The sequence below is a fragment of the Xenopus tropicalis genome, chromosome 8 (genome assembly GCF_000004195.4).
Source record: "Xenopus tropicalis strain Nigerian chromosome 8, UCB_Xtro_10.0, whole genome shotgun sequence".
Lineage (NCBI taxonomy): Eukaryota > Metazoa > Chordata > Amphibia > Anura > Pipidae > Xenopus > Xenopus tropicalis.
Window position 1 is genome coordinate 71,159,916 of NC_030684.2, and position 27,413 is coordinate 71,187,328.

At 38.0% G+C, this 27,413-nt stretch overlaps 1 protein-coding gene across 2 annotated transcripts; it reads right to left on the minus strand.

Moving 5' to 3' along the window:
- Positions 1 to 1,282: 1,282 nt before the first annotated feature.
- Positions 1,283 to 27,237, minus strand: ppp1r37 (protein phosphatase 1 regulatory subunit 37). Of its 2 annotated transcripts, none has more exons than XM_018096796.2 (13): positions 26,432 to 27,237; positions 20,578 to 20,675; positions 15,668 to 15,713; positions 14,944 to 15,044; positions 14,709 to 14,828; positions 13,758 to 13,908; positions 13,354 to 13,503; positions 12,874 to 12,986; positions 12,549 to 12,690; positions 11,876 to 12,042; positions 9,742 to 10,300; positions 4,825 to 4,920; positions 1,283 to 3,485 (listed from the first exon to the last, which is right to left on the minus strand). In XM_018096796.2, the coding sequence occupies exons 1-12, from the start codon at positions 26,856 to 26,858 to the stop codon at positions 4,826 to 4,828; spliced, it is 2,169 nt and encodes a 722-aa protein (XP_017952285.2). In that variant the 5' UTR covers positions 26,859 to 27,237; the 3' UTR covers positions 1,283 to 3,485; position 4,825. The 2 variants fall into 2 exon arrangements, with proteins under 2 accessions (XP_017952285.2, XP_002932655.2); XM_002932609.5 differs by having other exon boundaries at positions 13,354 to 13,509; positions 26,432 to 27,236.
- Between the last annotated feature and the right edge of the window lie 176 nt (positions 27,238 to 27,413).

The window sequence follows — 27,413 nt, forward strand, 5'->3', positions numbered from 1 at the left end:
TGCTTCTGTTGTTCAAACATGGGCTTCTGTGTCATAGTTCTACTCTCAGCTCAAACCTCTTGCTCTGGGCATGAGCCTGCACAGCTTGCTTTTGTCTTCCCCTCCCTTCTGTAATCTGAGCCCAGAGCTACCACTAAGCAGGGAGAGATACAGGCAGAAGAAGGAAGTGACATCACACCAAGCTAGGGCTGTTTAGTGAGGTATGGTAAGGCATTCTACAGAATACATATAGTGTTCTAGCTTCACTAGTGAGGCTAAATTATTAGGAGTAAACAATGTTAGTAGCTTTTATTTGCCTTTCAAGGCAGGCACCAATTAAATCAGTGGGTAAGGGGTTTACTTGCTTTTTAAAGGTGAAGGAAAGTCATCTTGGTGCTATATTTATTCTGCAGAAAGCTTTACCTGAGTAAAAATCCCTAGAAGCTCCCTCCAATACCAGCTGCCATTTTAGCTTGGTCTTAGTAGCTTACTGCTGCAGATATAGCCGCTGGAAGCTCAGATCACACATTCCTAAGGGAGGGACCAGTGAGTTCTTATGTGAGGGGGGAGCAGGAGAAGGGAGGGGGAGAGAGAGACAGAGAGAGGAGAGAACTGAGCGGATTCGTGCTGCAAACCTGAAGGAGCCCTGAAAGAGAGGAAGTCACATACTGAAGAACATGTTCACAAAAAAAGACAAGAAATCCAGTGTTTCTTTTGATAGAGGACTCAGCGTTTCTATGAGTGCTTATGGCTGTATTTACATAGGCCTTTCTGATAAAGATTACTTAGTTTTTACCTTTCCTTCTCCTTTAAGGCCAATAAAAATACATTTAAATAGCATATGAACAACAACAAATCCTTACAATCACATGACTTTTTGTCACATAAACACAGAAGTTAGAAATTTGTCACTGCACATATGCAAATTATGATTCAGTTTCATCTTTAGCAAAGGATTCAGGGTTCTGCTGGATCTTAAAATAGTGGATTCAATGCATTCCTATATGTAATATAAACTAGTTATTCTTTAATATCTTAGGAAATGAGAGCCCTATATATGTTTTTACAGAAGTGGAATGAAATAATACAAATAATAGTTTTCAAGGTTTACTAAAAGAAATGCCTGTCACTGAAAATTAAATGTGAAAAATGGCACTGAATGGGTTAATCACTATGTAGAAGGCACATCTAAACTGCATTGCCATTGGAACCTGGCCATTAAGAGAACTGTAATACACACATATAAATAAGCATATTTTGTTATTGTATGGAGACTCGTGTGTATAGAAAGAAAGAGACAGAATTCAAAGTATATAGGAAATCATTTTATTTGCTAATAGGAAGAAAACCCTTTTAAAACACAGCACAGTTTAAAGGTTGTATATACTGGGTAACCCTACATCAGCAGGGTAGTGTGTAGTGTAGGTGTATACATAGGGATTATATTGCACATAGGGAAGCTTGCATTTCCCATTTAACACCTTTAGAATTGCATTTGGGGTTAAAAAAAAAAATCTGTTTGGTCAGGTGGCCCCAATGAGACCCCACAGGTGAGGGGACAGGTAAAATATTTAGGGAAACCTGTAAGGTTTGTTAGTGTATAATATTGAGTGGAATGTATATGCACATACTGTATGTACATACACACACACACACGCGGCTTTTTATAAATATTGGCTAGAACAATAAATTACATATAAAATGTTCTACACACATTCACGCAGACGATTTCAATGTGCAGCAAGTGATAAACTGGTCATTCTGTAAGAAGAGAAAATACATAAAGCAGCCAACTGTTGAAATAAGGAGCAAGAATAATAATCAGCATAAATCATTTACATTCAACAACCCTACACTAAATGTATGAGATCACCTATTTTAGCCCTGAAGCAGCAAACTCTTATCCCACCCATGCCAAAGTAAAACAGAAAAGTGTTTTAGTTTAAAACGGAGTCACATGATCACTGACATACAAAGTATCTCTCAGTGTAGGGAGGCAAAACCTTTTAAGCTTTGCCAGTGGCTCGTTTAGCTAAAACTAGGAGCAAACCAGTTGTAACAGACCTTTAGATAACTATGTTCCCCTGCCATTCCTTTAAATATCTCTTTCCCCAAACCAATACAAAATAGATGTTCTCATGGGGTTAAAAAAAAATCACGATTTATTGATTTATGATTTATTTGAAGAAATCTCATGCCAAGAGTGAAGGGAACTCAAGGCATGGTACTGGGAAACATGCTCTTTCTGGACAGTGTGTTAACAAGTACTCAAATGACTGGCAGAAAAGGGGAAAATATGAAAAAAGATACAACTTAAAAGTAAGTGTGTGTGTGTAACTATACAAATATGTTGTAGACTTGGCATGCTGAGGAGCAAGATGGACAAGATAACCACCATCCAAGTCATATGTAGGCTCTACAGAATTAGAGTCTACACCATTATATTTACAAGAAGACAACACTCCAAGGTCATACAAGCTACACAGCATTTACCCTATTGCAGACATATTATGGGTTGGAGGAAAAGCACAGGGTTTTACATGGTTCTTAGTTACTGCCCCCACACAGGGTTAAGACAATATCCTTACATTAAGAAGGACACACCCTAATCTAATGCCCCTATAACAAGCTGCTTCCAGTAGTTTTCTTAAATGTTGTGACCACTTTCCAACTTTCCACCCACCTTCAGGTTTTGGAGTGCCACGAACGGTCCCTCTTAAAACAACGGATAAGCTACAGGTGATGGGATGTGTGAAATAATTAGAGAATAAACTGCTCTTCACGTGGCAGGGATATGCTGTTAGCTCATCTTTGGCCTTTTCCCACTTTATTGTGGGGCTTGTGCAGGGCTTGTCCTCGAGTGTTGCCAGTCTAGGGCAATGTAGTGATGTTTGGAACAGACAGACAAAACATTTTTTCCCAGGAATGGGATACTAATGGTCAGACAGTGCAATGAGTGTAGTGAAATCTAAAACTATTGTTTTCTGACATAAACAGGAGGCCACAAATCAGCTTGACCTACAAGTGGTATTTCTATCAAACAGTCCTAGTTCCCAGAAAACCATTACCTCTCTCCTGCCAATAACAGGACTTTCAATAGACCATGAGGAAGCATCATGAATAACTACTGAGCTTCAAAGAATGTTTTGAAATTACTGAACCCACAGAGAAATCCCACAGCAAGTAACAGTCCAAATAACATGGGCAGCTACATGGATTCTTCCTCTTGTACCAAGTAGGGTCTCATCTTTGCACTGGAAATCTCCAGCTGGGTGGAACCTCATAGCGTTTTTTCCACTTTGCAAATCCCTTACCCAATACAAACTCCAATGTGCCCTTATTGCCATTGTATAAGGAAGTGGAAACCGGATGAACTGAAAGTCTTCATAAGGAAACCCGTGTGCGCCGATCCTACAGGCCCCCATTCCTTAAGGCGAGAGAAATGGGATTGTAAAAGGATTTGGGAAGGTGAAAAAAGGTACACCATACAGCCCAAACAGCTGATCCTAAAAAAGAAAGAAAAATAAAAAATGCACATATAGCAACAGAATATACTAATATATGTATTTATGCAATCTACAAGTAATAACGAAAAAGTATCATTGTACTAACTGTAAAGGACAATAAAAGTATAATTAGTGTATGGAATAGATTGAAACCATTTAAATTACACACACCTATTAACCCTGTACACACACCCTGGTATTTTATAAACCTCGAGCTAAAATCAACTGTATGATCATTCACGTGCCCAGCCTGCAGGCTAAGAAACAGCCCTGTCTGACTGCAGGCTTAGGGAAAATGAATTGCTTACATTTTGACATTATAGCTATCGTTACAAGGACAATAGCACCTAGGACTACATGGCAAACCTGAAGTGCCGTGTATAATACCCCACCAGGCAGTGCTGAATTCTAATATTAGTTATCCGTGGTAGCACAGATTTACTACGAGCAACTAATCTCTTAGTTTGTCATCACCCTTAGGTTCTTAGACCCCTGTTGTCTAAATTCTCTATTTGAAATCCAGCGTTTACCTTAGGGTGATGGCACATGGGACACTTTGTGCCCACAATAAATCTTTGCTACTGTGGGCAACAAAGCGTTCCTTGTTTTTTCTTCCCCACTGGCTGAAATCTGGGTGAAACAAAATTTCGCCACTCATGATTTCAATGTTGGGAAAAGCAGTGGCAGGAGATTAGTTACCCGCAGAGGAGAATTATTGTGGGCGACTAATCTCCCAGTTTGCCATTGTTCTTAAGGTGGCCGTACATGGGCAGATTTAAGATGCCAATTCAAGTCCTTCAGACAGATTCGGCAGCTTATCTGTATGTATGGGGGCCCCTGACAGCCTCCCTGACCGATATTTGGCCAAAAATTGACCAGGTGTTGGTCAGGCAGGTCTGTTTTTCTGTTGGATGAGGGACCACATTGGCTTACTGATGTGGTCCTTGCTCAAATACCTCCTATACCCGTCACTGTAATTTGATTGTTTGGCCCTAGGGTCAAATGATTGAATTAGCCTAATATTACCCACTTTAGGTGGGCATATCAGGAGAAAGATCCACTCGTCTGGCGACCTCACCAAACAAATAGTAGCCAGCTTTAGCGTAGGAAACTAAGCCCTTATTAGGATTAAGTAGAGGACTGCTTGAGATAAAAAGTATATGAATTAAAAGCAAACAACTCTACAGCAGATTTTAAATGCAAAATGCCCAGAAATAATCACAATTACTATAGTACGATAAAAATAAGGAACCACAGAGATGATATCATCCCTTTAACTGCAACCAAGAAATGAGCCAAGGCAAGAGTTAAGTGACAGTCACACTAATGGCAGACATACCTTATAGTGTTATAGCGTTCAGTGCAGGGTCAGGCTCTGTAGAAGCATCGCGTAACAAATCCTCCAGCTCACTATCACTATAAATCCCAAGAGAATCTGAGCAGAAAATTCAAATGGATATTTAGCATTTACAAAATGGATCCCAAATCTCTTGAATGTCAAGGGCACATATAAAACATATAAAAATGATAAAGTAGTTGTTGCAAATGTTTATGCTTAAAGCATTGCATGGGCAATTTGCTAAGGCCCCTGAGCCATGTGCAACAGCACTAAGGGGAACAAACTTGCCCAATAAGGATTTTATTTGTCCTATGACGTATCAACTTAACTTGTGCCATAAATGAAATTGCATTTGTTTTACTCATGCAATGCATTAACTTACTATTACTTGCCATTTGCCTGTTACCATTTCATTTATCTACACACTAAAATGTCAACTCAAAACATACAATGCATGCATATTGCAAATTAAATTCAACATTTTACAATTAATTGACAGAACAGAATGGACGGAAAGGCAAGACAAACCTTCACAACCGTAGAGAATACCATACAGTGGACAGAATCAGTTAAAATTTTCAGACTTGCCTCAGCTTCTCAGGCTGTAGAGCAAAACAAATGGAACAATAGAAAGAACCACCTAATGCATACAGCCACTAGTAGGGGATCCGTTCTTTAGCTCATGGGCTGATGATTAACCCATGTATGGCAATATTAAGACAGACTACCATTTCCATGGACAGAGACCACTCAAACACTTAGGAGTGCATACATGTCCAGAACACGGCACTATTAGCTAAGGTCACAGCCTGGCATCAAAGAAGACAAGGTAACATAACTGGGAATCAGCAGAGCAGGTCAGCTGGTATGGGGACAAAGTGAGCACCTAACATTTAACCAGGTTGGAAATTAAGCCTTGCATCTCTGAGGTTCAAACACAAACAATATAACAGAAAAAATACCTAGCCCTTATACAAAACTAGTTCATGGTTTCTCTTATCATTTCATGTTCTTCCCAAATATGTTTCAGTTGTGTCACAGATTTACTTTCTGTGCCTTCTGCTGGAAATTCTGAATATACACTTACCTTTCATTTATACAAGCAAATGTTATGTGTAACAGAACCAAAGATCAATCAGTTTATACAAGCAAATGTTCTGTGTTACAGAACCAAAGATCAATCAGTTTATACAAGCAAATTTTCTGTGTTACAGAAACAAAGATCAATCAGTTTCTCAGAACAGCAATCATGATTACATGATTTAATGCCAAAACCTCTTTGGTAAATACCTGTATAATTGGTTAAGTGCCTTTCAAAGAGTTTTTAGAGGTAGGATTAAGTAGATTTTCTATGAAGGATATACAGTTCTGACTTGTAGCACTATGGTCACAGAACATCTGTGTCTCAACGACATATGAAGCAGCACAAAGGAGAAGCTGCAATGTAACCTTCAATTTCTGCATCTGATGCATCCAAATATTAAAACTGCACCAAAGACTCACTAGTGATAGGGCTCCCTTTGTTGGTCCATTTTTAAAAAGGAACCTTTAAGAAAGTGAGCCCCTAAGAATAAACCTAGCATAGGGACTAGAAGATAAAGATCCGATAGCTTTTGTAATGGACCCTGCAAAGCCAAATATCTGTAGCAATGACAAATATCTGTGTACTGAACCTTTGGCCGATTTACTCAACCTTGAAACTGTTCTGCCTGTGCAGACTCTGGCTCAGGTATCAACTTAGATACTTAACTGCCTATAACCTGTAGTATTTACTACAAACAGTTATAGCACTATTCTGGGCTGTGATTTACCGTAGGGCACTAATAACATCATTAGCCTGTGTCAGCTTCATGTCTTGGTGAAGTCCTCACTAGGTATGTGGTCCAGGAAAGAATGTCCCATTTTAATTAATTTTGCTGATTCTGTTGCTGCCTTCAGAAGGGTCTTTGACACAACAGAAGGTTTTCACTTAGTTGCTTCCTATTAATCAGGGCTCCACAGCTTTCCAGTAAGGGGATTTATCCACCTTAAAGATGGGCTAACAGGTGTAAAAACTCTGGACACAATGGCTCTGTGCTTCCAGACAGACACCAGAATGAAAATGAAACCAAATAAGAACAAGATTGCCTTTGCCAGAATTCTTTGCAACTTGCATCAGCTCCTCAGAGAACTTGTTTATGACAAGTTTGAAACCATGAGGCCAAATGAACATTTGCATTTGGCCTTATGCTTTGAAAGCTCAGAGGAGCTGATGCAAGTTGCAAAGAAATTCCAAATTTTTCGAAAGTGCAGGAGGTGTCTCCAACTGCAGTACTCTTGGCTTATTCCTCCTCTGTTTCTGAAGTGGTCTTACCCCCACAAAAGTTTTCAACATGAAACAGACAGAGACCCTCTGTCTTTCCTTCTTCTCATCTAGTGTTTAACTAGCCTTCTTTTTCTCCATTATGTTTCTATCCATGTTTGGCACTGCCCTTTCTACACTTTTCAGCTGGATTCCCCCACCAAAAATGTATCTCCCTCCTGGTCCCCACCGAATTCACTATTCCTTGTATGCCTTCTTCCTCTGCTCTTCTTTTTGTCCATCATCAGACCCATTTGCCATCCCTGTCCACTGCCTTTTTAAGGACAAATCCTAATTTTTTTTTTTTTTTGGATCATTTGTGCTGCATATAAATTTCCTCCATTCGCCAGCACCATCACATTTTCCTAAAACAAACAGCAGCAACAATTTTCCCTCTGACACCTCATCAGTGAAATTTACATTTGCAAAAAGTATGTGCACAGAAACCATTATTCATGGTAACGTTTATCAAGAATTCAGGCTTCCACATGCAAAACTTACTTTGGTCCTGCTTTGGATTGAACACTGCAATGGTTAAGCTGAGCTCAAGCGAGAATGTTAGGAGACAAAATAGGAGCAGACAGCTAGAACTGAGTTTCTATGGAAGCCAGTAATAACATTTCTGCTAAACTGGAGGGGGCGGGTTTAGTAATCTGAGTTGAGTAGAACTGAGCATGCCCAGTAATCAACAGCCAAACAAGAAGAGATGGAATCCTAAATGATTAAGGGGATGCTGCAGCCTTACTATAAACCTTTGAACAACTGGAGTGACAGGTTTTTAAAGATTTCAAAGAGGTTATTTACTGATTACATTTATTTACATCCCCTTCAATGCTCACTTTTTTTCTCTGGATCTCCCCTTAGTCTCCACTCTAGTTTCCTCCTTCCCCTTTCTTAATACTCTCAACTTTTCTTTCACTACTCCTTTTGTACTGTTTTACATTCCCTAAATTTGCATAAATAACTTGGTAGATATACAAATGAATATAATATAATATAACAGATATAGAAATGAATATAATAGTGTGGAAAAGGCATAGCCAAACCAGACTCAGTAGGTTTTAGGGTGCCACATGCCTCTATCAGACTGCAGAGGCCACCACAATATGCAGCACTGCCAAAAACCATTTCTTACCTTTAAACAGGCTGAAAATTTCATGGCACAAAAATGCATCACTCTCAATAAGTGCCTATAAACGACATCAACAACTGACTTTCTACTAGGCAAGGCACTGATGTGGTACTTTGTGCCTGGCACCAGAAATACCAACTCTGCTTTTGACAAAGAAAAAAGTAGCAATGTCATCACGCTGTACCAGTAAAGGAATTCTCTGGGCACACAACAGCTTGATTTAAAATTTTGCTCTGCAGCTCTTAAGTTTAGAATTTAAACTGCTATCTAGTTGTCAGGGTGCCACCTACCCTTGCCACCTCTTAGTGGTTTGAATGACACACTGAAATATCAATAGCATAGGCTCCAAAAAGAAAGTTACGTATAAATGAATGTGCTCTCTAGATGCCGAGTGTCTTTGACCCTAATAACTAAAAGAAGACATAAAAGACAAGCAAATAATTCAAATACCCAAAAATTAGAAAAGGAAGGTTAGCTATAGAAAATCAATATCTACAAACTGCAACAGCAGCTATTGTGGACAGAATTCTTTTTAATGCATAGCACATGTAATCTTCATTTTTTTTTTATTTAGGTAAGGAAATTTATAAATCCACAGTCAGTTCTGCTATTTCAGCATTCAGAAAGAGACCAATTCACTATAGCTATGGTAGGGCAGCTGTATGCACAATACGCCCTAAATTACCAATTATTTTTTAGCATAAAGAGCTGATAGCCATTATACACATTTTTGGGCCAGATTAAACGGTACAGCAGAGCCATATTCTGCCTAGGGACCTCCAAATACATAGCATAGAAACAAAAGGTTTCCTGTCAATATTACATGGAATGTAGTTTGTGCCATCTTTAATATTTTAAATGTTTAGTTTTGAAGCTGTGGATCAGCGTGCTAACATTTGCTCTCTGTTCTCTTTGTAGGGGGTTTCCTAGACCAGGACTTTGCAGGCTGCTAAATGAATAAAGAAAGGTCACACTGAAATGCAAATGAAGCAGGAAAGGGAAGGCATGCACAGTAACCAATTCAGTGTGACCTTCCTGCCTAGGAAGCTTGCAAGTTGGTGATCCCTTGCAAAGAGAGCAGAGAGAGTTTTAGCAGTGCTAATCCACCACTTCTATAGTCTGTAGCTTCAAAGCTAAACATTTAAAATAATAAATTGTCCTGATGACGATCTGGTATGGATCGAAACACGTAGACATTTGTGTCTAAATAAACTTCTTTGATTTTTATATTCCCTTGGAGTGCTTTCTGCGAGACTTATATATATATATATATATATATATACATACATACACACACACACACACACATATATATATATACAAAGCATGGCAGTTCAAGAAAAAGACACTTATGTAGGCATCAGTTTTAAGAAAAATGTCTGGTGCATGACAGGAAACCAAGGGATAAAAAATGGCATCCTACAAATCTGAAACATATACTCACCCTTGTCATCACAACATGGTGTTACTTTGCCTGCTTCCTGCTCTAGTCCATTAGCAAGAGCATTGCTTCCTGGGGACACCACCTCTTCATTAAGAGGCTTTGTCAGCTCTGGTAATTTCTTATCCTCCTCTGTAGAGTTTGGGTTTTCTACTCTTGTTACCAAAAAAACTTTGTGGCCTCTTCCAGGGCTAGATACAGTCACCTGCCCAGGGCTCTCCTTTGGTTTGGGCTCTACTGCTGCCTCCTTCTCTTCTTCCTCTGTATCAGAGTCTGATTCATCTCCATCTCCCATAGACTCTTTAGTAGTAGTGATCTCACCATCTTCTGAATCCACTGGAGTAGCATTTGCATCTTCAGGGGCTTGATTGGAATCCTCAACAGAATTATTAGACTCCTCAGGGCCTGTGCTAGAGTCTTCAAGTGCTGGACTAGCAATTTCTGTCATGGAGGCAGATTGTTGGAGCTGTTCTTCCTTTTCTTTTGCCAAAACAAAGTTTCGCCGACACCCATTCTGGATCTCAGCTAAGAGGGCCCGTTGAGTTTCTATGAAGCTTTTAACCTGGTAACAGTGATTCAATATGACCACACCGAAACAAAATCACATTACACACATTTTATATATACACTACAAACATAGTCTGCAAGTAAAGGACAGAATATGAATATATTTAAAAAACAAAAGGTCAAATGTGAAGCTTGCATGTCCAGCTTCAGGTCTTCTAACTGCAGAACTATAGCCACCATGCCCTCTCACAGCCCATGCTTGTCAGGGTCGTGCCAGTTGTATTTGAACAACAAAAGAAGAGTGTCAGGTTGGATATTCTTAATGTATAATGGGACTCAGGGACTAATCAAATATGACAATTGGGGTTACACAGAGGATATGGCCTCATGCTATTAAACTTAAAAAAACAAAAACTTGGGAGTGTTGAACATTAAAGTTTAGAAAGAATTGAAGGCTGGATAACTGATACAGTATCCAGTATATAAAAAAATGAAAATATGGTCTGCTGAACAAACAAGAGGACATGCCTAGAACTTGAAAAGTTTGCTATGTTGGGGCAATAGAGTATTTTAGGCTTCCAACTAATGGTTTAAATGTCCAAAATTTTAGTTCAGTAGCATGTCAAGCAGAATTTGTATAAAGTCATGCCCAAAATGATGCTGCTGTGGTGCCCAGAAATACAGTGTGTTTTATAATTGTTTTAACAAATGTGAAAATAAATTGAATTATTTGGGAGATAGATCAATTTTCCCAAGATTTGGCGGATGCAGAAAGCTCTAAAAAGTGTTTGGAGCTTACTATATAGTTAAACTAATGTTTTTTTGCAAGTTCCCAAAAATTGAGTCTATGCTTAAGTCAATGGTGTATGATACATGTAAAGATGTTACTTTGGTAAAAAAAAAATTGTTTTTAGAATTTTAGTTAGTGTAGTTTCCTATCCTGATTTTACTTCATGTACAACCCTAAGGAGTTTGGTTTATTTAAAATTAAAGGGACAGTATACCATCTTTTTAAAAGGAGACATATATTGTTTATGGTATTTCTTGCTCTAAAAAGGGCAAATTTTGAAAATGAAATAAAGCCACATTCTATATCCTGATCCCAAAGAGCAAAGTGATATGAACCAGCAGTCCACTAAGAAACCTCAAAAAAGAATATGTATAAAATATGCTCAGTAACAGCCATATTCATTAAACCAATGCGGTGGTATATTGTCCTTATAAGTGTTACTGACATATTTCTAAAAGCTAGGAAAGATATTACACACTTATTTTTACACACTTATCTAATTTATCTACCAACCAGTGGATAACTGTTTACATTTATACTTCAACAACACTTTATCTGTAGATGTTGTGCCTAAAGGTCCCCCATACGCGGGCCGATTCCAGCTGCCGATATCGGCCCCTTAGACTGATTCGGCAGATAATCGGCCCATGTATGGGCACTACCGACAGGCCTGCCCGACCGATATCTTGCCTGAAATCGGCTTGATCTCGATCGGGCAGGTTAGAAGCGAGCTGATCTGCCCGTTTATGGGGTCCTTAAGAGGGGCAGTATGCTTGAAAATATCTGGGAAATGTATCATTAAGAGTTATGCCTATTAGAAGATGAGTAACTAGAACTTACCGCCTCTTTTTTTGGCTCTCTGTCAAGGTCCAACCTCAGCAACGACTGATTAACACGAAGAGCAAGTGAAAGTGCCATTAAACCCCCTGTCTTGATTTCATTTTCCCGTAGGTCAAGGCGAAGGAGACGGGGAGACTCAGCAACAAATTCTGCAACAGCTACTGCACCTATCACAGGATAGAGAAATGGTGTAAATACCAGTTATACACTGATATACACTCACCTAAAGGATTATTAGGAACACCATACTAATACCCTTCTCTGACCTCTAGCATCAACAAGGCATTTTCGCCCACAGGACTGCCGCATACTGGATGTTTTTCCCTTTTCACACCATTCTTTGTAAACCCTAGAAATGGTTGTGCGTGAAAATCCCAGTAACTGAGCAGATTGTGAAATATTCAGACCGGACCGTCTGGCACCAACAACCATGCCACGCTCAAAATTGCTTAAATCACCTTTCTTTCCCATTCTGACATTCAGTTTGGAGTTCAGGAGATTGTCTTGACCAGGACCACACCCCTAAATGCATTGAAGCAACTGCCATGTGATTGGTTGATTAGATAATTGCATTAATGAGAAATTGAACAGGTGTTCCTAATAAACCTTTAGGTGAGTGTATATGTGTGTGTTCCTACAGATATCTATCAGTTAGTTTAAATTGTTTGAATACCTTCACAGGTAAGTTTAGCGGATGCCAAGCCAAGTCGAAGAACGCTGCGATTACCAATCAGACCATTTTTAAGATGCCGGACACCTTCATTACCAATTGCATTATGGCCCAGGTTCAAAGTTTCTAGAGTCTGAGTATGAGGCTGTAAAAAAAAAAAAATGTCTTCTGTGAAAAAGGAACTAGGCAACAGCAAAAATAAATTGATCAAAGGTTGTGTGTGATGAAGCTGAAACAAGAAAGAGCACTGGAAGAAATTCTGAACTCAAGTTACCAGTTTTTTCCCCACTCCCTTTCACTTCTACAACACAATGGTTTAGAGACTTACCAGACATAGACTCATGTAAACCATGCCAGCATGAGTCAACTGGTTATTCCAAAGGACCAGGGTGACCAGTCCCTGTCGCTGTTCCTTTATTCCCTCACAGATGTATGACAAACCTAGGTAAAATAACAAGTAGTTGCACAAATCACCATAAATATTAAGACACAGCAGGTCAACTTCTTAGCGTGACAATGTCTTTTCAAGGATAGATTTCCAAACTGGGTGGCTGAGCCCAGCTTAATGACCATTCAGTGTGAGATTTATAAGGAAAGCTTAATGCCTGTTCACAATCATGTTTTAATTCCCATTATAAAATAGAGATAGTCTGACTAAATGTAAAAAAAAAAAAAAAAAAATTTTGAGAGATGTAATTCCAAAAAAGCCAGAATTCTACTGTTATGAGGTAGCTAAAAAAAAGTACACAAAATGCATCCAAAAAAATTACTTTTTGGAATATGTCATAATAGTGAACATTTTTCTTACCTGAATCCATAATATGATTGTTCCGCAGGTCCAAAATCTGGATACAACTGTTGAATTTTAGTAAATTCCCCAACTGAGCAGAATCTTGCAGGCTGTTGAGACGGTTATCAGCAAGGTATAATTCCCGCAACACTATGTTCATCTTCAGAGCTGTAGCTAAGGTAAGGGGGATTTAAAGTCAGAGCTGAACAGCTGAAAATTAGTGAAACTATCCATATGTGATTAGAGAAAGTGAGAGACCCTTTTGTACATATGGACTACAAGTCTATAGAAAGTCCTGGTAAGGTAAGGTTGGGATTTAAGTTGTCTCTAATATAGACTATTTAAAAACATAGGATGGATTGTAAATGTGTTCAGTCACAGAATAAGGAAAGTTGCTTAATAGAAGGGTCCATCTCACTCACCCAGTAACATTAAGGGTCTCCCAGACAGGCTGGTGTTTTCAAGATGTAGTACCGTTAAGCTGCTGCTAATGCGGAGTGCACGGGCCACAAATGGTGCAGAGTGGTCCAATAATGGTGTATTGCGTGCATCCAGATACTGCAGACAGTTGGTCTGAGGTATGACACAATGTTATTGTTATATATACACAACAATCAAAGGGGAAATGTCACTGATATAAATCTACTATATAAATTCCTCTATAGAGGAATTTTAATAATTCTTTTCCCCCAAACTCAACTTTGCTGTTTTTCAGTAGCATCATATATATATAGCTGCCTTACGCTTGAATCAGTCAGTTAGGTGAAATGTGTGCGACTTATATCATTAAACAAAAAATATTGCCAGTGGTCAGTTTGCCTTTAAAATGAGTCCTACACTGCCTAATGGCATTCTTAGTCTGTAGTGCAATTAAATCAAGTCCCCCAGCAAACAGTGTGACTGACCATGTTCCATTTGCTCAACTCAAGAGTTCAAATACAATGAAGGGCCTTGATGTGGCATGTGAGCTTACATATTTTGCTGAAATTATTTTTGAGTACTGGCAATATTTCTTCTTATTTTTGTGTACAAATATTGGCTTTATTTATTTTATCATTTATCATTTTTAGCACCTGCTCAACTCCAGAATGTGGGTTAGACTGAGCACTGATACAAGGGTGATTCTAGTAGCTGGTCAATGCCACAGCATGGGATAGACTGAGTGTTGGCGATTTCTTTCTGTATTTTGTGTATAAACAACAATACGTGTGAAGCAAGATTCACTAAACATCCACTGTATTTCAGTGGACTTTTACAGTAGGCATGGTTCCCTTTAAATACTTCTAACATTTTAAAGGAAAACGTATATTATTTTAATTGTAGTTAGATTCAAAAAGTTTTTTCCCCTAAGTTTTTAACCAAGTCATGCTTACCTTACGCATCATATGTGCTGCAGCCTGCCAGCCTCTAGTACCAATGTGCTTGTTGAAGGAAATGTTGAGGTGAGTTGCTGACTCATAATACTCGATCATGTCAAACAGAGCAGAAGCACCCTACAGATATAACATTTTGAAAGCATGAATAATTATTTCTACATTTGCCTCTAATAAACATTCACGTCAACATACAGAAAGAATATATGATCATATGCATTTATTAAATCCTTACATCCTCATCCAAGTTGGTCTGCTCAAGATCCACCATCTTAAACTGCACTCTTTTAAAAATTTCTTCCAGAGCTTCACATGCTTTGTGGTCCAGACGTTCTCCTGTGGAAGAATCCTCAAACTAGTACCGTTATGCATAAACCTTGGAACACTATGATGGATAAACAGGAAACAGAACCTACAATATTCAGAGCTGATCAGCTTATCAATAGTCTATTTCAGGACAGAATGAAAAGAACCAAGTAAATTAAAGGGGTAGTCCACATTTACATTCATTTTAAGTGTGTTAGCAACTTTTGAATTGGTCTAAAAATTTTTTTTTTTTTAAGCTATCAAATGATTAGCCTTCCTCCTCAGCTTTCACCATGGGTTCACCAACCCAAATATTCAAAAAACGATTGCTCTCTGAGGTTACCATTTTACAGTTTTTGTTACTTTTTATAATCTCTCTCTTTAATTCATATTTCAGTCTATCATTAAAATCACTACCTGGTTGCTAGGGTGAATCCCAGTCTGGGCCTGCAGTAACCTCTGACAGTATCAACACTTACCAAGGCCAGCTTATCATGAAACAACTTAACATTTATTAGGTCTGTAACCTTGCATTACAGTGAATGAAAAGTCATACAAATGCTAACCTTTATCCTAAATCCATGAGTGGCCTTTACATGACCAGCACAAGAGCACGACAAGCACCTCTAGGACAGAGCAGCAAGAGTTCTTACCTTTGAGATCCAGAGTTTCAACTCTCCCTGAGAGATCAGTCAAGTCCTGTAAGGAAAATAATTAAAAAATAAATTAAACAAACCTCAACAAATTGAGATACCCCAGCCCATATTAAAATTAAAGCTGAACCTGAAAGAGCAGAACAATAAAATTTGTCCTACAGTAGGATATAGAACAACAAATAAACTGTTGCTGTATTGGGTGATTTGCTTTTTTTTTTAAAGGCAAACAAAAGCAAATCTGTCTATTATATTCCCCACCACCTACAGAGACTTTAAAGGATTTAAAAGGATATGGTTTATACTAATATTAAAAAGGCAATGTCATCACATAATTATACATGAAACATTTCATTTTATGTATAACCTTTAATAGTGTTTTGTTATGTTATGCAAAATAAAGAGGTTTAGATTTCACACAATTAGTTAATAAATTCAATACATACTAGTTATTTTTTTTGCTACAGCTAAGCCTCCATTGGGAAAACAGGGTACTTGATCCTGCTACACAATGGCTCTCAGTGGATATATACAATCCCTAGGTGTTATTCAGCAAGGCACACCCTGTTCATTGTATCCTTGTGCCCAGCTAGGGTGATTGGCACCCCTCTATCAAAACTCATAAAGCATAAAACTGGCAAAAAATTGCATCTATATGCAGAGAGTTTCCCCTGTTTGTATTGTGTCCTACTATTTATTATACTATTATGATCCTATAAAAGCAGGGGAAGCACCCTGCATTTAACTGCTCTGTTATGCAAGTTTTATGCTATGAGGGTATATCTAGAAATGTCTGCAATAAATAAAAATAAACTGGATTTCTGTTATTTGCCACAAAAAAGGTAAAAGAAAATAGTAACATGAATGCCTCAGCTCCAACACAGTGGTTGACACAGGATATCGTGCTTAAATGGTTACACAAGATAAATGTAAACAAGGCACCTGGGCCAGATGGAATACACCCTTGGGTACTAAAAGAGCTAGGGCCAGATTTACAGTGGCCTTTGTTTCTGATATTCTCAGACTCTCTTTCATCAGGTATGGTACCTAGGGATTGGAAGAAGGCGAATGTCATTCCTATATTTAAAAAGGGAGTAAGATCTCAGCCTGGCAATTATAGGCCTGTTTGACATCTGTGGTGGACAATTTATTTGAAGGCTTGTTAAGGGATCACATACAAAATTATGTACTGGAGAATGGCATTATGAGCAGTAATCAGCATTGCTTTATGAAGGACAGGTCATGTCAGACCAATTTAATTGCTTTTTATGATGAGGTAAGTAAGAAGCTGGACAGTGGGGATGCAGTAGTTATAATCTATTTGGATTCTGCCAAAGCATTTGATACCATTCCCCACAAACGACTGCTTTCTAAACTAAGGTCTATTGGTCTTAGTGAAGTCATTTGTACATGGATAGAAAACTGGCTACAGGATCAGGTACAGAAGGTGGTTGTTAATGGTACATTCTCTACTTGGAGTAAGGTTCTCAGTGAGGTCCCTCAGGGTTTTGTACTGGGTCCACTTTTGTTTAACTTGTTCATTAATGACTTGGGGGAGGGTATTATAAGCAATGTATCAGTGTTTGCAGATGATACAAAACTCTGCAGACCAGTCAATTCTATCCAGGATGTGGCATCCTTGCAGCAGGATCTTGACCAACTGGCAATCTGGGCGGCTAAGTGCCAGATGAGAGTTAATGTGGATAAATGTAAGGTTATGCACCGGGGATGTAAAAATATGCAAGCCACTTATACCCTTAATGGGACTGCACTAGGCAAATCCATAATGGAGAAGGACCTTGGAGTCCTTGTAGATAATAAACTTGGCTGTAGCAAGCAATGCCAGGAAGCAGCTGCAAGGGCAAACAAGGTATTGAGCTGTATTAAAAGGGGTATAGATTCACGGGAGGATGGTGTTATTCTTCCCCTTTACAGAGCACTGGTAAGGTCCCTATTTAGAATATGCTGTTCAGTTTTGGTCTCCAGTGCTCAAACGGGATATTATTGAATTCGAGAGGGTCCAGAGAAGGGCAACTAAGCTGGTAAAGGGTATGGAAAATCTCAGTTATGAAGAAAGACTGGCCAAGTTGGGTCTGTTTACACAAGGGGAGAGGCGCTTAAGAGGTAACATGATAACTATGTATGAATATATAAGGGGATCATATAATAACCTCTCTAATGTTTTATTTACCAGTAGGTCCTTCCAACAGACACAAGGGCACCCACTCCGTTTAGAAGAAGGGAGGTTCCATTTAAATATTCCGAAAGGTTTTTTTTTACTGTGAGAGCTTTGAAGTTGTAGAATTCCCTCCCCGAATCAGTCGTACTGGCTGATACATTATATAGCTTTAAGAAGGGGCTGGATGGATTCTTAGCAAGTGAGGGAATACAGGGTTATGGGAGATAGCTCTTAGTACAAAAGAAAACCAAAAAAACTAAAATAATGTGGTCGCATAAGTGTGCACACCCTCTTCTAACTGGGGATGTAGCTGTGTTCAGAATTAAGCAATCACATTCAAAATCATGTTAAATAGGAGTCAGCATACACCTGCCATCATTTAAAGTGCCTCTGATTAACCCCAAATAAAGTTCAGCTGCTCTAGTTGGTCTTTCCTGGTCCACAGAGAGCTTCCAAAGCATCACAGGGATCTCATTGTTAAACGATACCAGTCAGGAGAAGGGTACAAAAGAATTTCCAAGGCATTAGATATACCATGGAACACAGTGAAGCAGTGGCTGTTTTTCTTCAGCTGGAACTGGGGCCTTAGTTAAGATAGAGGGAATTATGACCAGTTCCAAATACCAGTCAATATTGGCACAAAACCTTCAGGCTTCTGCTAGAAAGCTGAACATGAGGAGGAACTTCATCTTTCAGCATGACAACGACCCAAAGCATACATCCAAATCAACAAAGGAATGGCTTCACCGGAAGAAGATTAAAGTTTCAGAATGGCCCAGCCAGAGCCCAGACCTGAATTCAATTGAAAATCTGTGGGGTGATCTGAAGAGGGCTGTGCCCAGGAGAAGCCCTCGCCATCTGACAGATTTGGAGTGTTTCTGCAAAGAAGAGTGGGCAAATCTTGCAAAGTCAAAATGTGCCATGCTGATAGACTCATACCCAAAAAGGCTGAGTGCTGTATTAAAATCAAAAGGTGCTTCAACAAAGTATTAGTTTAAGGGTGTGCACACTTATGCAACCACATTATTTTAGTTTTTTTGGTTTTCTTCCCTCCCTCTAAAAGATTTCAGTTTGTTTTTCAATTGAGTGGTACAGTTTATAGGTCACATTAAAGGTGGAAAAAGTTCTGAAATTATATATCTTTGTCTCATTTTTGTACAGCACAGGAACCTGACATTTTATCAGGGGTGTGTAGACTTTATATATCCACTGTACTATTCATTACAGAAATTTTAGTCATAATTTTTTATTATTAAGTGAAAGCAAAAAACCTATCAAGAAAATATGCCAAATTCATACAGTAACAGCAATGATTGCGGAGACCTGCAACTATTACAGTAATTCCAAAGTGAAGTTTCAAATGGGCGAGGTAAGGGTGTTGTCCATGAGGCAGTAAAAAATGCTTGACAACAAATATTTTAACTAAAGACTGTGGTAGAGTTTGGTCCTTAAAGTTACAGCTGTCTTCATAGATTCAATAACAGTGCCTATCATTTTCAACCAATAGCATAGTGATCCTATTATATATATATATATATATATATATATATATATATATATATATAAAAATAAATATATATATATATATATATATATATTAGTCCTGATGGTGTCTGCACTCCAAGGCTTTAGTATTCTGTGGGGTGCACAGCCAAAATCTGAGTATTTAGTATGAAATAATCCATGGCCGGCACACCCTTACAATTCAAAAATTTTTTTTTATTGAAAACTCATTGTTTAAAAACCAACGTTTCGGTCCTCATTAGGACCTTTATCAAGGATGTATATGTATATATATATATATATATATATATATATATATATATATATATATATATAGTGATCCATATGAATCTGATGCATCCTATATGCATCAGATTCAATAACAGCTGTTTATCATTTTCAACCAATAGCATAGTGATCCTATATGCATCATTTTTGATGCAGATCACAGTAAAATGATAAAAAGAAATAACAAAAGAGAAAGTTATTCTCACCACTAAACTTTATTTACATTTCAAAGCGACAAAGATGTTTAGCAAAAGTTTGCATTTTTGTAATAACAAATGGACAAATGTGTCCACTTTTTAAAATGTGTAGTTTCCAAAACCATACATATTTCTACAAATGTTATAACATCTAAGTGAAAGAAGATTTTACAACACATAAAATCACAGGCTGTGTATTGTGTTAGCAGGGCCCAAGTGTCAGCTATGAAAATACATAAGCCCCATATATAGTCATATAATAGACAGTTGCTGAAATCTATGGCATTTCTGAGTAAACTAAAAGTTGCCCGCAGGATATGCCTCTAAAGCGAAATTGTGCAAAATGTTAAAAACCTGCTTCTCAGGTATTTTGGCTTTTGTGTGTTACTGGACTCGTGCACTAGATCAAGTTATTATGGCACGAGCCAGCACGGCTCAAGAGTTATTGCTGAGAGAAACAAGTATGTTTGAAGTTTCTGTCCCTAGATGTACCCTATAGAACAGCATACTTTTTCAGGGGACCGGAGAAAATGGTGTAAAATCAGGGAAAATGGAAAATGCATTATATATTGCTGGGACCACAAGAAAGATATAAAATTAAGTTTTCACTGCACATACCTGAGCCGTACATTTATTTTTGCCACCATGAGAAAAGAGGCAAACTCCCCACTTTCCCTGTTTATATATGTGATTTAGCTGTGCTAATAAGCCCAATAAGTTTTAGATATAATGGGCAGACTTACCTCTAGCTGTCGGATAAGTTTTGGAATTTGCTTGCAGTTGAGCTTCTGGCAGGCCTGGGTATAGGATGTGATCACATCATTCACTGTAACATTCTGAGCTGGGGTTGGAAAGAGAATCTGTCAGGTTCTGTACAATGGGAAGGGATCTAGGCTACCCTAAAGCACATATATGGGCAATACTGTACCAGTAGTAAAGCAGTTCCCTGAATGGCCTTACAGAGCATCAGCCATGTAACAAAAAAAGAAAACAGAACCTGTACACACTACAAAGTGAAAGGATGCTTATACCATTTATTGTCTGATAACACCTGACATTAAAGAAATGTAAACATTTAAAGGAGAAGGAAAGGTAAGTAAGCTTTATCTAAGTAAGCTTTATCATAAAGGTCTATGTAAATACAGCCATAAGCACTCACAGAAACGCTGCACTGACTTCTCTGAAAAAAGATTACCGTATATACTCGAGTATAAGCTGATCCGAATATAAGCTGACGTACCTAATTTTACCTAAGAAAACCGGATAAACTTATTGACTTGAGTATAAGCCTAGGGTGGGAAATGCAGCAGCTACTGATAAGTTTCAATAATCAGTTTGATTGGTATCAACAATGTGTTCAATTTTAAATTACCGTAAGTAATAATAATTAACAGTATTCATCTGTATTAGCAATGCTGATCACATGATATGGATATACCTGATCAGCATTGCTAATAATGGAATATACTGTACTAAGGTACTAATTAAAGGTAATTTTTGATTGAATAAAGTTAAATACACATGAAATGTGTTTAACTTCAATCAAGTATGATTAACTATAATTAGGATCTATAGGCATCTACTATAATGGGAACCGTTATATTATATACTGTATAAAGATATATATCTATATGGCAAGTACCTGGAAGACGAGTCCATGATTAACTGAAGGGGCACGTGATGTCACTTCTGCCCCAGGGAGCGCACAGAAGAGCACACAGGTAGAAGGATAATGCTCAGCCTCAGCGCTTCCTATCACAGCACCAAGCTGCTGTTGGAAGCAGAGAGCGGGACTGAAGGAACTTATTGCGAGTGCTGGTATGTAAGACTGCAGGAGTTTTTCACTGTCGATGCTGCGCGTGTGGGGCTTTAGCGATGGTTGCGGGTGCAGGAATCACTAGCAGGGGGTCGACTTATATTTGAGTACTCAAGTATAAGCCGAGGGTGAATTTTTCAGCACATTTTTTGTGTTGAAAAACTCGGCTTATACTTAAGTATACGGTAGTTGTGTCTGTAATTCCTGTGCCACAGACACGCAGCTTTCTTTTCTCTGCTCTCTCCTGCTCCCCCCTCCCTCAAGAATGCTAAGAACTCACTCCCCCTTCTTAGGAATGTAGATCTGAGCCAATCAGCAGGAAGCTGACTCATAGGGGCAGATTTATCAAAACACGAGTTTGAATCCCAAATGGGAAAAATTCAGATTGGAAACAAAAAATTCTGAAGATCGCAAATATTATGAAAATGCTTATGAAAAAATCGTATTAATCACGATAATATCGTATTGACGATCTGAAAGTCACAAAATTTTCATACCAAACGATTGTAAGCAGTGGCAAGCGCAAGCGTAGAAAAAGTCGCAAAAGTGCCGAAAAAGTTGCACAAGCATCGTAAAAGTCGTGCAAGGTACGAAAAAGTTGTGGAAAATACGATTGGACTGATCAAACGAATGCTCGGAGTGTTCGTGGATAAGTAAATGTACCCCATAGTCTTACTAACTGAGCATGTTTAGTTTGGTCTACATATCTGAGCAGGAGTGAGGCATTATGGGAACTTTCTTTACACAGCTCAGGTTTTTTTCTTCCTGTTTGGCTTCTGATCATCTGAACAGGTGAAATATGGGGAGACTTAAGGGCACTATTGAGACAACTGAAGGTATGCCTGCAGCTTGAGATTAACTCTTTACTAGCCTTTCCTTCTCCTTTAAAATAAATTAATGGAAAGTTGCTCAAGATACTGTTTGCAATGTGCATTCATTTTATATATTTTTTAACTCTAAAGAATATTGTACCCACAGTAACACCTGCTAACCAGCTTACGGGAGCTGTTCTTCGCTCCAGATCACTGGTCAGAAAACTGGTGAGCAAGTGACAATGTTTTTAAAATATTAATTATATTAGCGTATGCTATATAATTAAAAAAAAAAAAAAAATTGCAAACATGCTTGCTGAGTAACTTTACATTCATTTGTTTTCAAGGTTTATGTTGTGTTTATGGTATATATATATATATATATATATATATATATATATATATATATATACACACACATATATATATATATATATATATATATATATACATACACACATGTCAACACTCAAGCCTCACCCATCATAAATATTACTACCAAAATTACATTTAAGGTTACAGATATCTACAAAAAGTACTGGTACATTTTACAATGTCTTTACAGAAAAGCCATAAAAAAAGTTAAAAAAAAAGTTGGCATAATTTTACAGTGACTATTTATGAAGCAGATACTGGCACTCTACAATCTACAGTAGGGCATTTTACAATTTAACAAACTGTAAATTCTAACTTTAAAAATAGTATATTTGGACATGAAGGACACCAACACAGTGGCCCTATTGGCTTCTTTGGAACTAGTGCCTGTCAGGTAGCATTGCCACCTGCCTGGTAAAAATTATACTTGATTCCAATGTTATTAACAGAAAAGAAAGTAAAAAATTTAGGAAGGCCAGTATTTTTCCAGAAAAGGTGGCAACCTTTCTATTAGGGCTGCTATCAGCATTAACAGAGCAGCATCAGGAGAAAAACAACATAAACCTTATGTCACCACTGCTCTTGGTACTGATTTGACACTGTGCCAATACTAGTGCTTGTCAGCACAGCTACTGAAGTCGGATTCTGCCAATATCATTACAGCAAGGAGGGCAACCATCTCCAAAAGTTACCACAAGTGAAAAATCCAACGTGCCCCATTCGCAGTAGAGGATCAAGCAGCGCAAATGATCTAGAGCAGAGGATTGGAATTTTTCCAATATATTTTTGAAAGGGAGCAGCATATTAATTGTTTTTAGAAAAAAATTGGCAATTTTCATAACTTACAATGAAAGTGTCGAGAGCCTGGTCAGATTGAAGGGGGAAAACTGTGAGCAGTAAAACGTGGGGAAGGTGGAAAGCATGGTTCTTGAAACTGAGAATTAGTGACGTTATGGCACAGAATGTTGTTCAAGTAAAGGAGCTGGATGGAAAGCTGGTCAGATGATGTTGGTCAAAGGAGCAGCAAAACAGGCAGTGAAACTTGTATGGAAGCAGAGGATGGGCTTTTCACTATTCACCACTGGGATTTTCCATACTGTCAAACTCGCAGTTATTAAACACACTATTGTGCTTTCTAAGGAAACATGTTAGCAGCAAATACCATAATACTAAATGCCTTTTCCCAGTTACACTTCATCTACCTCTGCTTCCCAGGCATCCTACAATCAGCCAGACCTGCAAATCTATGATTAACTATCCTTAGGATGCAACATTCCCCACCTAATACGCTACCAATTCACACTTCCTCATCAACACCTGACCACCAAGTTCTGCTTTTTATTTTGTACTAGTCTAACAAAATGACAAACCTCTGCTGTTTTTTGTGTAAAGAGGACCTTCTAAAAGGCATACAAATATTTTTTAGCACAGTAACACTCCCATAGTAAACAGTAATAACGGATTCTATGCTCTTTTGCTTAGAGTATAGCTAGCCAGGTTCCTTAATTAATTCATCTTCTGTGCTCAAGTAGCTTGATTTATAATTAATCAACCTACAAACAAAGAGGATCAACTTTCTGAAAAGGTAGCCATAGCAATGCTAGATTATTTTAAGATAAAAGTGGGAAAATTACAGAATTTTATAAGACACCAAAGGTTTCTCTTTTTTAAATAAAAATAGCTGCATAAGGCTATTCTTACTATGAGGTGAAACATGAGCCATATTAATTGAGTACTAAAGGTCAGAGAGACCACACCTATGGTTAAAAGGTAACTGTACAATGCAACAGAGAACGTTCAATAAATAAAGATAAAATGCAATCATTTGTCATTGTTGTATTGGGGGCAGGAAGTGAAACACAATCCCATGGTCTAACACCTAGTACTATGAGAGCATGGCAGCAAAGCATATATGCCATGTTTTGCTTACACTTTAGTGCCCACTATGATAAAAACATGTTTGGAAGTCTGCTCTACAGGACTGAATTGCTGCTTGAGCAGAAACTGAATTATCAGTCCTTGAGTACCTGCTTTTTTCTGATTTGTGCATCAGGAGAGCCAGAGATTTTACTTGACTATGCTCCACAAGCCCAACATATTGGAGATTTACTCATTACATTCAGCAATTGCTTTTTATAAACAAATCACTAAATTAAGTTCATTTTTTATACTTTATATATTTTTTTATTTTTTATTGTTTTTGTGTTTTTTTTTTATATATTGTTTAATTTCTTTTACAAATGCATTTTTTGCAACACTTTGTTTTTTGTAAGGAAACAGAGTAACAGCTGCAGCTCACAGGGAGAAACCAAAAACCAAGCTAGGCAGCCAATGACATTATGACAGTATGCATGCGTCAACATTGGCATACTTTTTTCTCTTGCAAAAACTTTAGATTTGATTTTTATTTAAGATAATTTTGCAAACAGATATAAATGCAACACAAACTCAGATTTTAAAATCTACCCACATATGCTTCTATATTGTACATAAAAATGAGAACCTTTCTAAGCTTGTGTCAGTGCTGCTTTACAGTGAAAGATCAAAACATTCATTGACATCCTATGACAGTGAACATGCTTATATTTTAAGAAATATTTTAGGTCCAACTATTATTATTATCTGCAACTTTACAGAAATCTCTTATCATTAACCTCTGACCATGTCCTAGGAGAGTTTGCAATCCAAACTCCCTGCGTTGGGCAAACACTAACTTGGGTCATTAAAGGGGTTGTTCACCTTTACGTTAACTTTCAATATGTTATAGAATGGCCAGTTATAAGTAACTTTTCATTTGGTCTTTATTATTTATTTTTTAAATTATTTGCCTCCTACTTCTGACTTTTTCCAAATCTCAAATAGGGGTGACTGACTGCAGCAGACAAAAAAACTTATTCTGTAAGGCTCCAGTTTTATTGTTATTAAATTTTATGACTAATTTTTCCATTCAGGTCCTCTACTAATCATATACCAGTCTCTCATTTAAACCACTCCCTGGTTGCTAAGGTAATTTAAACCCTAGCAACCAGATAACTGATGAAATGTCAAACTGGAGAGTTACTGAACAACAACAAAATAATTAAAAAACCATAATAAAAAATGAAGACCAATTGCAAATTTTCTTAGAATATTATTCTCTACAGTATACAAAAAGTTAACCCAAAGGTGAACAACCCCTTTAATATGAAAAGCATGGCAGAAAACCAAGTGTTACCAGAAGAAGCCATGAGAAGAACATACAAACTCTGTGCAGAAGGTGCTCTGCTGAAGGGGAATGAAAACAAAAATGTCTTTGCATAATGCCAGATCACAGAAAAAAATCTCTCATAAAGATGCTCTCCTGACATATGAACACAAACTTCTTTCAATAGCAGCTACATATACAAATAACTTTAAAGTTGTTAAACATTCTTAACAAATTTATACTGGAAAGTAATTAAAATCACATTTATTTCATGTTTTGTTTTTTAGTCTTTGGTTTGACATCCCCTTTAAGACACTAACCAGCTAACCAGTGCAATGCCACACTAACTAGTAAGAACCATTAAATAAAATGATTTGGGTTCAACAGTTAAAATCAAATGAATTACTCACCATGCCTCCATGGATCTTTGGGTTCAAGGGCACCAGACACAATATCATCATCACAAGGGAATGTCACCCTTTTAGGTCCCTGCTTAATCCGCCCATTTTCCTCTTGTGCGCTACCTTCTTTAGTCTCATTTATTTTGCTCTGGTCCAATGTTTCTGTTGATACTCTGACCTCTGTACCCTCCACACAATCCATTTCTGTAGAAGAAAGGGTCCTTAGGGGCAGAGGTTTGGGTTCTGGGCTACAAGGAGACAATGCTGTAGAAGACACACCCTCAGTGTTTTCCTGGTTCTTCACTATAGTAGTTTCAACTTCTACAGGTAACACCTCTTTCAGCTCATCTTCCACACTGTTTTGAGGCATGGCCTCTACAGCGTCCCTTTGGTTCCTTTCTTCAAGTGACGGATGCACCACAATACTTCCATCCATTTTACCCTCCTGTACTGGACTTGCATCTCTTAATCACTTTCTTTGTAGTTGCTCAATGCAACAAATTCTCTCTGTAGATATCATTGGATTTCTTTCAAGCTTTTGCCTCTCCTGCCCTCAGCCTCTTCCGCGGTCTTTAAAAAGAACCCACACTTCAAAGCTTAGTGGCCAAAAGACATTTTGTATGCAAAACAACGACCTATCACTATCGGTGCAACTAGCTCTTGCGGTCTAACTCAGTTTCCGGGTCACATGTCTCTGTCTGTCTCTCACTCAGCCTTTGACGGCGGAAAACAGCATGGCCAATCAGCAATCGCCGCGTCAGCACGAACCATAGATAGCAATATGACCAAGGAGCAGAAGAAAGATCGTACTATAGAGTAGGAAGAATTCTCTAGCTCTGTTTGTTTTTAATGAAACCATAGAGTTGTGGAAGGACTGAGTGTAGCTGCGAACCATAAATAATCACTATAGCGACTGTGGAGGAATAGAGGGTAGTTGATGCCAGAAAAGAAATAGGAAACGTACAAGGGTTATTGTAGACGAGTTGTCACT

What these genes read in the sequence shown, in the direction of transcription:
- ppp1r37 (XM_002932609.5), bottom strand. Translation starts at nt 26,858, where the DNA reads ATGGATGGAAGTATTGTGGTGCATCCGTCACTTGAAGAAAGGAACCAA. An exon ending in CAAAGATCCATGGAGGCATG is followed by an intron (nt 20,676 to 26,431) that starts GTGAGTAATTCA and finishes TTCCAACCCCAG; the next exon opens with CTCAGAATGTTACAGTGAAT. An exon ending in GAGACCCTTAATGTTACTGG is followed by an intron (nt 13,510 to 13,757) that starts GTGAGTGAGATG and finishes CCCTTACCTTAG; the next exon opens with CTACAGCTCTGAAGATGAAC.